Source organism: Desmodus rotundus, chromosome 3 (genome assembly GCF_022682495.2).
Source record: "Desmodus rotundus isolate HL8 chromosome 3, HLdesRot8A.1, whole genome shotgun sequence".
Taxonomy (NCBI): Eukaryota; Metazoa; Chordata; class Mammalia; order Chiroptera; family Phyllostomidae; genus Desmodus; species Desmodus rotundus.
Window position 1 is genome coordinate 31,238,618 of NC_071389.1, and position 13,675 is coordinate 31,252,292.

Here is a 13,675-nt window from a genome sequence, read left to right on the forward strand (position 1 = left end):
TCCAAAATCTTCATAAAATTTATGACAGAGACTTTAACCTGCACAAAATCCATAGGTAGGGCCTCCAGAGAAGCTAGAACCTGTGGGAGGAGCCCTAAAGCAGTGCAATCTCTTACCATGGTCAGCTGTTAACAGGAAGGTCAGGGAGGAGCTCTTGGGGGATGATGCCGAGGTTGAGTTCTGAACGGGCTTCTGGTAGTTCATGTACATGGCCTGCGATGTTTGTACATACTGGATTACAATATTTTTCCTGAATAAATCATTTTTGGTAACAATTCCTAGTTGATTCTGTTTTATGGTTGACAAACTCAAACACCAAATGAGTTCCTAATATTGCTCGGAAGTCCTACTGATTAGTTTTCTTTAGAAAGCCAATTTTCCACCCTGAAAGATATCTACTTCATACCTTCTCTTTTCTCAAACATCCTACTCCCTTCTTTTTGCCCTCAGCTGAATGCTTCCTTACCTTCAAACTTTCCTGTAATTGTACCCGTCTTGTAACTCCTATTATAAGTGAACTTCTTTATCTCTAAGACCTTTTAATTATCTAAGGCTGTTCATGTGCCCTTTGGAACCCACTGGATTTATCTTTTCAAGGGGTTGCCCCTCTTCCTTTCTTTCACATCGATCTTAGTAGCTCAAATGTAAGTTCTAATACAGCATTTGCCCAATAAGAAACTTTGTGATGATGGAAATGTTCTGTATGTGCACAGTCCAGTACAATTGCCTCTGGACACGTGTGATTATTGAGCACTTGAAATTTTGTTAGTATGACTGAGGAATTGAATTTTTAATTGTATTTCATATAATTAACTTAAATAGCCGTATGTGGCTAGTGGCAGCCATATTAGACATTATCACTCCTAGTGTCATCAAATACGTTGACCCCTTATTCTCTCTGTTGTCTTCAGCACCTCATCTCCTACCCAGTCCTCTTTCAATCTGGCTTCATATTAAATATAGTGTGTGACCTGCTTTGGGTAGAACTGTAGAATTCATAAGTCTAAAGTCTTCCTATTGCCAAAGTCAATTTATTTATACTTATCTGATTTTAACACAATGTTCACTACTGCATCACCAAAATCCCACCCGAAATACTTTTTGCTGGAACACCACATTCATATGTTTTTTCTCCTACCTTTCTGGCTCTTCCTTTTTAGGCTCCTCTTCCTCCCTCCAACTTTTATTAAAGGTCTATGGTCACCAAGACACATTCTTTAGACTCCTTTTCTTCTCCTTTAAGATTGTTCTCCTTCATGCAAGGGACAGAGGAATGGAGTTAAGAGTTAAAAGAGCTTCCCAGTGCAATTAGAGTATAACCCAAACTCCTTTCCTCAACTAAAGCGCCTGAATGACCTGCCATCAGTCTAACTCTTGCACCTTCTGTTATTCACGTCATTCATATAGCTCAGGTCTTACTTGTCTTCTCTAACACAAGCCGTTTCAGGGTTTTTGCACACGCTTTTCTGTTTTCGTGGGGCACTCTTCTAGTCTCTGCTTGGTTTTGCTCTTTCCTATCCCTGTGTCTTGGCCTAAATGTCAACTCTACAGAAGTCTTTTCTGACTACCTTTCCCAAATTACATTCATCCCTGTTATTATTCCGTTTCTTTCCCCTTCGAAGCTCAAATTGCTATTTTATTTTTTTCTTTGTATGTTGCTATTTGTTTTTATTTACTTATTCGTGGGTTGGCTTGTTCAGGTCGGGTGCCTCTCCACTGGAATTTAAACTCCTTGTGAATAGAGACAATAGGCTCTGCTTTCACGTGTGCCGCGTCACAGACTCCAGCACAGACCTGACACAAGGATGTATAGGATAAAGAACCAACGGACTGAGCCAATGAACGAGCGGGCAGCAACGAAGGGAGGGGAGGGGGCGCGGCCCCGTCTGCCAGGCCCAGCGCCACCGCCCGAGAGCAGTGGAAGACCCTCCTCTTCCGGCCCGCGAGGACGCCCGGGCTGCCCGGCTGCGGCGGGCGCTGGCTCGGCCCGCCCCCTTGCCGCCGCCCCGCCCCGCGCCTCCGCCGGCCGGCTGCTGTCAGCTCCCTCAGCGTCCGGCAGAGACACTGTGTATGCTGAGCCGCTGCGGCAGCAGCCTGCTGCACGTGCTGGGCCTTAGTTTCCCGCTGCTGACCAGCCGGCTGCTCTTCCTCGGCCCTCACCGCCTCATGAAACCGCTGGTTGTGTTCGTCCTCGGCGGTCCCGGCGCCGGCAAGGGAACCCAGTGCGCTCGCATCGTCGAGGTGAGGCCTGGGCAGCTGGCTGTCTCCTGGACTTGACCGGAGGCTGGGCCGCCTTGTCCCGTGGCGCCCGCCGTCCGCGCCCCCTGGAGCCACGGAGCCGCGGACTACGAGTCCCGGCGACCGTCGCGCCACCCGCGTGGCGGTGTCGGGGGTCCCCAGGCGCACAGCATGTCGGGACTAGTAGTCCATGACCGTCTGGCTCTGGGGGCTCCGGGAGTGGAGGGAAACTGCTTGGACTCGCTTTGTTCCTGCGCCCCTCTTGGTTTACGTTTTGGGACAAAGTTCGTTTTGAGAGTGGGCTGGAAAGGAATCACGGGAGGATCAGCATCCGGGGACTCCCCAGCGCGCAGAGTTCAATGTGTCGTTGGGTGTGGAGTAATCACAGGCAGCAGGAGCGCGGATTTAGGTTAGAGGCGGTGTCTGTCTACAGCTGCTTGTCTGAGGGGCACGCCGATTTTTCTTATTTTATTTCTCACTCGAGGATGTGTTTATTGTTTTTAGAGAGGAGAAGAGGGAACGAGAGTGGGGGTGGGAGGGAAAGAGAGAGAAACCTCGATTTGTTGCCTCCCGTGCTCGCCCCAACCTGGGATGGAACAGGTGACATAGGTACTAGTGCCTTGACCTGGAATGGAACCCTCAACCTTTTGGTGTAGAGGACAGCGCTCCAACCAACTGAGCCACCCGGCCAGGGCGAGACCGGTTTTTCTACTCTGCCGTTTCCCGTGGGCTCTCTAAACTACGAATCTTCAACTAACCAGGCTTAACCCTAGAAAGAAGTCCCAGTGGACAAACTATTACTTCAGGTGTTCTGTGATCTGCCAGTAGCGCCTCTGGCCTCTTCAGTTGGCAGTGCCAGCCCTGACGCAGTCAGTGGTTGGAAAAGCCGTGGAGCCCAGCGCTGAGATCAAGCTGCAACCTCAGGCCGTGCCCAGCCAACTCACGCTTTGTTGGTGGTCAGGTTACTTCCTCTCCCTCAGTCTCGGTTGCCGCCTCCAGAACATAACAGGCTGTGCACCCAGTTTAGTTTAAAGTCAGTGTAAAATACCTCCCAACTCTGACACTGTGATACTTTTTTTTTTTCTCCCTAAATCGTGATAAGGTTACCACTTCAATTCTGTTAAAAACTTTAAAACAGATACGTGGTTACTTGCAATAACACTGAAGAGAAATGCTTATTGGACAGTCTGGGGAATATTTCGGAGAGAAGGAAAACAAAATATGTAGAAACCGAAGAGGTGACATGGGTACTTAAAATACCAAGAGAGTGCCTGTGAAACTCGGTGACCAACAAAAGTTTTGACCCAGAACTTCTAAAATTATTCCCTCTGTCGCGTGATGTGGCTTATTTTAGCTTTGGGCTTAGTTTTTTTCCTTCCGTGTTCATACGGTTCACTCCTGTCCTATGTTTAAGAACATCCAGAAGAAGTCGGATGGTAACATCTACTTCATTGTGTGTTCTACAGCTGTATTTATCTTTATCGATCATTTTTAGGAATAAAAGTGAAACTGATTCAACCAAAAATACATAAATATTTTTCTTTATTTTTGTTGGTTCTTTTTTAGAAGCCAAGTGACAATGGGATGATTTCAAGTTTCTGTTTTAGGTATGAAATGACTCATGTAAATAGCATGATAGAGGAAAGAGCAAAGACTTTAGAGTCAAATAAATATGGAGTCAAACCTTAACTGCCATTTACGGTTTCTTTAGTTCCAGAGAAGTTGTTACTTTTAGCTTGAGTTTCTCTGTAAAAAAGGGAAAAATAATACCTATGGTATTTGTGAATATTAAATGAAGTAAAATCTGTGGCATACATATATGCAAATATTTTTTTCTCAATTTTAGGCATCCTGTCTTTAATTTCTGAGATTGGTTATTTTTACTTTGTAGTAGTGTTACTTTTTAAAAATTAGTTTATCACCGTTATATTTAAATGCACTTAAATATTTTGTTTCTGAATCATAAAGTGGCTTTTTTTTCCTTAGTAAAGTGGCTTTAAATGTCCACAACCAAACTAATAATACCCGTGTTACTGCACTGGATTAAAAATAAACTACATATTCTGTAACAAGTATTTATTCTGATCTCTGGTCAGTAAGGCCTGATAATATTTTAAATCTGTTAATTATCTATTGTAAGATTTCCATAATGAGGTATGTTTTATAATTTTTTTCCAAAATTCCATGTATACTTTATGTTTTTAATTCATTTTTATCGTATTTTTCCATTAGCATTTAGTCCTCCTTACACCTCCCTTGCCCTACCACACTGTTGTCCATGAGTCCTATTCCTTTTTGCTTGGTCCTGCCACCCTCTTATAATTTATTATCTTATTCTTTAAGATTTCAACAATTATATAAGCTTAAACTGTTTTACACTGTCATCTTTCATGAAAATAGTTACCGTTGATTCCAATTGCCATATACATTAAGTTGATATCTGCAAATTCCAAACAGTTGATAATTTAGTAATTGCTATCATCCAGCTGACTATTAAACAATGGAATGTCTATGGTCAGGTAAATCAGAGAGGTTTTTTTTTTCTCTTTATGAGTCCCTTGTATTTTTATTCAATATTTTACTATCAGGCAAACATTAATTGAATCCCAAAAGATTGTAGTTCTTGGAACTGATTTTTTTTTTCCTATAGGGAAAAAGCTATATAAACAAGGCTAAATTTCCCAACTATCATGCCAATGCTAATCTAGCTCACAGGAGCCCTGAAATATGGTTGAAATAGAATAATTTCTTTGTGGAAAGTACATTGATTTCCAGATCAGTCTGCCTGCCTAACTGCATTTTAGGAACCTGGCTACAGAACCTGCCACTATCTGGCTGTCTGATGTCCTGGGGCATTGCTTTTAGGGATGAGGGTGGAGGTGGAGGGAAGATAGTACTTATTTTTCTTTCTGGAGGGGAAGGCTACCTCTGTTGCTTGCTCTCCTAGACCTTGAGGAAGAAAAGGCAAATCTAAAAGTGTTCTGAACTAAGGAAGAAAGGTTTGAGGGGTTTTACTAATTTGCCCACTAATTTGTACTGGTGTTTTTCAGTTTAATTTTATTTTCTAACCAATTGTTTCTATTTTCTGTGTCCCCTCATACCCAATTTGTTTTTGAAAATTAGCCATTTTTTATTTTATTTTTTTATTTTTCAAAATAGTGCGTTTATTTCAGCTTTTTTTAAAGTAAAAAGATGACTATATTTTTTTATTTTAATTTTAATTTTTATTGTTATTCAATTACAGTTGTGTGCCTTTTCTCCCATCCTTCCAACCCACCCCAGCTGAACCCCCCTCCCTACCCCACCTCCACCGTCCCCCTTGATTTTGTCCATGTGTCCTTTATAGTAGTTCCTGTAATCCCCTCTCCTCACTGTCCCCTCCCCACTCCCCTCTGCCCATTGTTAGATTGTTCTTAACTTCAATGTCTCTGGTTATATTTTGTTTCCTTTTTTTCTTCTATTTATTATGGTCCAGTTAAAGGTGAGATCATATGGTATTTGTCCCTCACCGTCTGGCTTAGAAAATTAGCCATGTTTTAAATCAGTGCAGTCCTCTTAGAGTTAGTGTTCAGAGTAGAGTTGTTGTGAAATAACTTGTTACTAAAAAAGTCATGATGGGAATATTGCCTTATTTATGAATTATTCAAATTAAACTTTATATTGTTTTCACCCAAGAAAAACTATGGTGCCATACCCAAACTTGTATTTGAAAATAACAACTACAATTTTGCATGTGTTAGCTGGAAGGGATATTTAAATCTTTCTTTTGAAGATGGTGAATATTTTGCTTACTAAACAAATTATGCTAAAGCTTATATCCATGCCAAATTGCTTTCTATAGTACCCCAAAAGCATTCTTGTCTTTTGTGTCATGACTTCCAAGTTTTGTAACTCATACTTTGGCCATCCTACCTGCTGTCCTTAGAAAGTTTTGGTTGATACTGACTTTAAGCATGTAGAAATCAGAAACTTGATTTTACTTATCTTTGTGTCTTAAGTATTGAACGTTGTGCCTGGCACATAGTAGGTGCTTAATAAGTATTCTTTAAATATTGTTAGAGGATACTAGTTTGTCCTAAAGATGTAAAAATATTTTTACCCTGGCTGGTGTGGCTCCATTGGTTGGAGGGTTGTCCTATAAACTGAAAGGTCTGAGGCTGCGGGGCCCCCATAATGACACATACCTGGGTTGCAGGTTCCGTCCCTGGTCAGGGCGCATACGAGAAGCAATCCATTGATGTTTCTCTCTCACATCAATGTTTCTCTCCCTCTCTCCCTCCCTTCCCCTCTCTTGCAAATCAATAAGCTTGTCTTGTAGTGAGGATTAAAAAAAATTAAGATGTAAATAAATTTAAAATTTGATCCCCAGGGGGCGCCCAAGTAGCAGTTAGCTCTCCCAATTTCAGGATAGAGGGATTTGAAGGAGACCTACCTCTGTCTTGCTCAAGTTTCTCATGTAACATTTCTGTTTACTCTCAGTAAATGAATGGTATGGTTGTGAAAATCTGAGCGTTCTAGAATTTCCAAGCTCCTGATTACAAGCCCCTGAAGCAGATTGCCATTCATAGATGAAACTAGATAGGAAGATCCACTGGACATTAAGCTAGTTTAAGAATAGGTTTCTCTCTCCTTTTGGTGGGATAGGGTAGAGTAAGAAATAGTTGTTGGGGTTTTTTTGAAATACAATTTAAATTGTTGTAAAAGAGATAGTTCACAGAATTCTTGACTCTTCTGAAGCACCACCGTTTCATTAAAAGTGGTTGTAACATAGGATTTTTTTTTGTTATGAACATGGAGGAAAGACTATATTTTGACATTACTCTCATTTTTAAAACCTTCTCTTTTTTTTGGCCTATTTTAAGTTACAAAAGTTACATACTGTTTGGGAAAAGTTATTGTCCTCTAATCTGAGGTCACTATAACTGTCTGGTGTTAACTGCCTCCTCATCTCTTTCTTAACATTCTTATAAATAAAAATGCATATATTTATCGTTTTTATGTCCAGTTGGGAGTATTCTATTTTCTACTGAATGTATCATGGATTTTTTTAAGGTCTTTACATATAGATTTAATTCATTCTTATTAGCAGCTGCAGAATATTCTATAAAATGGATGTTACATAGCATGGTTGTACCATTCCCCTATTGATAAACATTCATGATAGTCTCCAGGAATTATTTTGCTATTGCAAGTAGTGCTTCAGTAACCTTCTTTTTTAAAAAAAAAAAGATTTTATGTATTTATTTTTAGAGAGAGGGGAAGGGAGGGAGAAAGAGAGGGAGAGAAACATCAATGTGTGGTTTCCTCTCACGGGCCCCCCACTGGGGACCTGGCCTGAAACCCAGGCATGTGCCCTGACTGGGAATCAAATGGGCGACCCTCTGAATCACAGGCCGGTGCTCAATCCATAGAGCCACACCAGCCAGGGCAGTAAATTTCCTTGTAAACATAACACTGCATATTATTTTTGTCAGTAAGGTTCCTAAAAGTAGGTCTTGGTTGCCTTTAACTCAAAATAGTCCAGATACCACAGAGGCACATCTTGAAGTGATTCATTCTGAACCCCTACATAGGATTGCTGAGTCAGAGGATAGGTGTGTTTCAAATTTTAATAGATAATTAATTGTCAGATTACCTTTTTTAAAAATTTATATTTATTGTATTTTTTCCATTACCATTTATCTCCCTTATACCTTCTTCCACTGTCAGATTAGTTTCCAAAAACATTATTGTTTTTATATTTATATAAGCAGAGTATTGATTCTTTGCCGGCACTGGATGATTATCAATCATTTTCATTTTTACAAATTTGTAAGTTTTCTTTGTAAAGTTTTTGAGTAAATTCCTTGTTTTTTTCCAAGAAGCCCATTAAGGTGAAATGGCACAAGTAGTTTTGTTTTGTTTTTTAGTTCCCTGTACTTGTCATTTATTCAAAAAACATTTTTGAGAGCTAGACACCATGGTAGTTGCTGAGATGAATAAGGCACAGACCCTGTTATCACAAGTTTACAGTGAGTGGGGAGACAATGAATTTAATCAGTGACTACTACAGGATAAAGTGGGAAGTCCTGTGATAGAAATATACCACATACAGTGTTTAGATAAGGGACATATAGACTTCAGTCTAGTGGGTCAGGGAAGTCTTTCCAGGACAGTTAATATGTGTGGCCTCAATTTTGAATGTCAGTGGAAAAGCAGCACTTGGGAGATATGAGGGAGTAGAGAATACTTAAAGCAGAGTTACCCTCGCATAGGGTAATTGGAGCTTTCATTTCTGAGAAAAGCCTAAGGAGAGTAAACTTATAAAAGTGCAGTTGACCCAGAAATACTTCCTGAATGCAAACTGTGCTGTATCTGTGTGCTGGGATATAGGCTTTTTGAGGCTCTCAATTTAGAATGGGAATAGACACACACTTAATAGACTTTCATGAGAAAAGATATGAAAGATTTTTGCAAGTATTCAAGTTTTAAAACGTTTTATCTTTTAGTTTTGCCTCCTTAGCTAAATGTAACATCTTCAAGGATGGGGACCCTGTCTTTCTTGTCTTTTGCTCCTTCTACTACATGGTGTTTGAAATGTCTATTCATCCTTCAGATCTTAGTTTAATACAGAGATTCCCAAACACTAAAGATTCCCTTAGCATCTCAGTAAATTTTTTCACAACCATTTCAGTTGAAAAGAAATATCTAATAGTTCTATTTATTAAATAAGTTAGATCTAAACAGTACTTAATAAGTATTCTCTAACAATTTTTGTAGCTGTTTGAAGAAATTAATACCTATAATTTAAAAGAAGAAGTAGCAATTGCCTTTCCGCAATTACTTAACTAATGGGATGTAAATGCCTTTTGGGCACTGTAGTTTCTCATATCTTGGAATCAGATTGTACACTTCCATCCTCATTTCCTTTTCCACATTACTTTTCATGTGGTACTTATTATCATAACAAGCACCCACCAAAAAATCAGCATCACAAAGATATGTCTTCAAAAGGAATGTGCCATGATCTAAAGTTGAAACTGAACTACCCTGAGCTGCTAGTTCATGTGATATATAACAGACATCAAATATTGCTATTTTCCTTAGAAATTTAAACCCAGGATACTCTGGTGAATTAGCTGCTGTACTCCAGGCACTTTGGCTTATAGTTTGGGAACCATGAGCTTAAATGTTTCCTCTGAAACCTGCCCTCCCAGGTTGAGACGAGGTCAGATTTCTGTACTGTATGTTCTCAGAGCACCTCATCACGTCTGTTGGCTTGTAATTCTGTTGTCCTTTATAATAGTTACCAGTTTTTAAATCTGTTGTTCTTTGTAACATTTATCCATTCGTAATGCACCTTTATTTTTATGATTATTTGATTGTCTCCCTGTGATATTGTGATTTATAAGAATTTAGATCATCATGTAGATGACCAAATATATATTTCTGGTATATACAGTCATATGCCACATAATGATGTTTCAGTCAACAACAGACATGTATGATGGTGGTCCCATAATATTATAATGGAGCTGAAAAATTTCTGTTGCCTGGTGGTGTCGCCGTCATGTTTGTGGTGATGCTGGTCTAAACAAACCTGTGCTGCCAGTTGTAGGAAGAAATAGCACAGTTATGTACAGTACATAATATTTGGTAATGAAAATAAATTACTATGCTACTGATTTATGTATGCACTATATTTTTTATTGTTATTTTAGAGTATATCCTTTATACTTATGTAAGAGAAAGTTTGCTGTAAAACAGTATGCTGTGGTCCTGGCCAGGTGGCTCAGTTGGTTGGAGCATCATCTCATGCACCAAAACCTTGTGGGTACCATCCTCTGTTAAGGCACATACCTAGGCTATGGGTTTGATCCCTGGTTGGGGTGCATATAGGAGGTAACCAATTGATGTTTCTCTCTTTCTCCTTCTCTCTCCCTTCCTCTCCCTGTAAAATTAGTAAATATATCCTCTGATGAGGATTAAAAACAAAACAAAACAGTAAGTATTCTATCTTATGCCATCAGCAGCCTCCCAGCATTTCATGTTCACCCCATCTCTTGATTATGTCATTTTCTCTTGTGCTTGATTTAATCTCATGTTTTGCAAATTTAGTGTAGCCTAAATGTACAGTGTTGTAAGGTCTATAGTAGTGTACATAATGTCCTTGGCCTTCACGCTCACTCACCACGCACTCACTGACTCACCTAGAGCAACTTCCAGTATTTTAATGATTGTCCTTCTGAATTGAAATTCAGAGCATTTCAGAGACATTGCTCTAGTAATGGGACTTTAGATCAGGTTAGAGAGAAAGGGTGGAGATGGGGAGACTGTCTTATTCTTTGTGTCTTGTTGGCCCGATTACCCTGACTTTGTTAATCATGAAGCTAATGTGTTTAGCCCAGTTGCCATATGAAAATGTATTTGCTCTAACAATTCAGTTGCTTTAACCTGACAAATCAGGAACATTTTTACAGACTAAATATGTGATAAGGGCATTTAGAACACGTGTAACTTGACATGCTCTTGAATTTGTTTGCCAACAGTGTTAGGCTGCATGGTGAACAAAGGTCCTCATCTGGTAAAGGAAAAAGCACCATTTGTTACCTATCATTCTCAGAAACTTTCACTTTGATGGTGTGGGCTCCATGAAACAGTATGTTCCATGCCTGGGTTCCATCAGTCTTCTCCAGAAGACCCATAAGTTGGTTCCATTCATCATTAGCCTATATTCTATATCAACAAGCCCTACCTTGGGACACAGAAAAAGACTGCTTCCTCAACCACTTTCTGTTTGGACTTTCCATAATGTAATAGTCACTGATGTTTGCAATTGGGACGTATTGTGTTTAATTTGATCTGTAGGACTTACCTTTATGATTTAGGTTTAGGTAGATAATAACATGAATTTCTGTTTTCTTGCTATCTATGAGAGTAGAAAGACAACCTGGATGGTGTTTTGATTATGTAATTGGGAATTGACTTATGGTTAATTTAGGTTTTTAAATAATGGAAAATTTTATTTGCTACTTAATTAGTGATTATTGGGTGAGAAGCGGAATGGTGTCAGAAGTGGAGAATGGCAAGAAGGAAGCAAACGAAGCTTGGGTAGTCGGAATCTGGCTGAGTCAGATATGCCTGGCTCTTGTGTGTGGATCTCATCTCCATGCTAGGATACAACAGAATGATCAAGTCCATCAACTCTGTGTCGCCTTTTTAATTTCCACCAGCAGATTCTGTATTCAAAGACTATAGTAGCTTGAAGGCAAGAGAGTCCATCTGCATACCTGTCACCTAGGAATTACCTCAGGGACCCACTGTGGAGTAATGGAGTCACTGAGAGGAGATCTGGTTTCAAGTGCCAGTTTCCTTTCCACCAACTGGCAAATCACTTTATCTCAATTTCCCCTTTTGTAAAATACAGGGTATGGAAGTAGGTGGTTTTGCTCATCCTAAAACAGATCTGTATCCTAGATGTCAGCATAAGATAGTGTGTAATCCAGTATAGTCACTCAAGAAGCAAATTTTCCAATCACTTTGATTATGTACCTTCTTTGGCATGCTGTGTTGTATGAATGAGAGAGAGACAAAGTATTGTATTTATAAATTCTTGCTGTATTTCATGTTTACATTGAACTTCAGAATGGTAACAAAGAATGTGTAAAGGCAGGAAAAGAAATAGCTTTTTGAAATAGAATAATTCTGTACATATGTATTTTTTTAATTAAAAATATTTAAGAAATGGGAGAGTAGGGCCAGCTTTTTTACAATATAGCATAGTATTAGAAAGAATGAGGACTTTTGAAGTCAGATGTTTGTTTGAATCTTAGTTCTGATTCTGTATCTTCATTTGTAAAGTGATGATAATAATGCCAACCCACTGGGTTGTTATAAAAATGAAATGAGATAATGCTTCTACAGTGTTTGGCACAGTACATGGCACTCAGTAAGTGTGTAATGGTAACATTTCTTTTTTTTGAAAAAGATCTACAGGAAAGAATTCAAAGAATAATTTGGATCGGTAGTTTTGGGGAGCATTATATTCCCGTTGTTTACTACAGCATAAGGAAATGATTACCCACAATAATCAGTTTACAGATTTTTAAAAATCTCGTGTGGTATTTTCTAGTCTATTGAATGTGAAGGATTTTTCTACTTAGAGGAAATGTGTGTAGTCAACTTAAATGTAAGAATCCTAGAAAGGGCAAATGGATTTAAGGAGAAGTTTATAGTATAAATGCTAATTATATTCAAAATAGGTTACTAGATGTCAAATGACCTAATGATCAGATAAGTATCATAAGTTGTATACTTTAACTGTCCTGTTATTAAAGATGTGTATACTTTATATTTTGTTTACTTTCTTATTATATGAGTAGTATACATACATTATGGAAAAATTAGAAAGAAGAGTATAAAAATTACTAGTAATTTTATCATCCAGAGAAAACTACCAGTAATCAGTATTTTGGGGCATAGTCTTGCAGACCTTTTTTTTTTTTTTTTTTAATTCTTACCCGAGGGCATTTTTTCATTGTGTTTTAGAGAGAGAGGAAGGGAGATAGAGAAACATTGATTTGAGAGAGAAGTACCTGTTTGTTGCTTCTCTTATGCACCCAGACCAAGGATCAGACTTGCACCTAGGTATGTGCTCTGATTGGGAACCCACAACCCTTTTGGTTATGGGAGGCACTCCAACGAACTGAGCCACACTGGCCAGGGTAGACTTTTTTTTTAGTAGGTTCGTACTCTCTGGAAACCTGCTTTTGCCTTATTGCAACCATATTATGTTAATAAACTACTTTTACTATCTAATGTATATAATAATATCATAATCTCTAATTAGGTATGTTATTTAATTAATTCCTTTTTTTGAAATTTTCTGATTTTTCCAAAATTGTGTTTTTTAAAAAATAACTTGATTGAGATATGGTAATTCACAAAAGATACAATTCACCCATTTAAAGTATGATTTAATGATTTAGTATATTACATTATTTTTAAAAACTGTGGCAAAATAAAATATGAAATTGCCATTTTTAACCATTTTAAATGTACCCTTCAGTGGCATTAATTGCATTTACAATGTTGTGCAACCATCACCACCATTTCTAAAACTTTTTTGTCACCTCAAATACAAACTCTGTACCATTGAGTAATAACTCCCCATTGCTCTCCTCCCCCAACCCCTAGTAACCTCTAATCTTTCTGCTTCTATGATTTTGCCTATTTTTGGTTCTTCGTATAAGTGGAATCAAACAATATTTATCTTTTTGTGTTTGGCTTATTTCACTTGGCATAATGTTTTTTAAGGTTCATCTATGTTAGCATGTATGGGAACTTTATTCCTTTTTATGGCTGAGCAGTGTTTCATTGTATGTATATATCAGATTTTATTTATCTATTCATCTTATTGGACATGGGCTATTTATACCTTTTGGCTTTTGTGAATAAT

General features: G+C 38.6%; 1 protein-coding gene across 1 annotated transcript in view; it reads left to right on the forward strand.

The window, feature by feature from the left end:
* Nucleotides 1-1,990: 1,990 nt before the first annotated feature.
* Nucleotides 1,991-13,675, forward strand: part of CMPK1 (cytidine/uridine monophosphate kinase 1) — a 29,435-nt gene continuing 17,750 nt past the window's right edge. Inside the window, exon 1 of the mRNA XM_024571051.3 lies at nt 1,991-2,241. Within this exon, the coding sequence (XP_024426819.2) occupies nt 2,071-2,241 (171 nt within the window). The 5' untranslated portion in view covers nt 1,991-2,070. The remainder of the gene's footprint in view (nt 2,242-13,675) is intronic.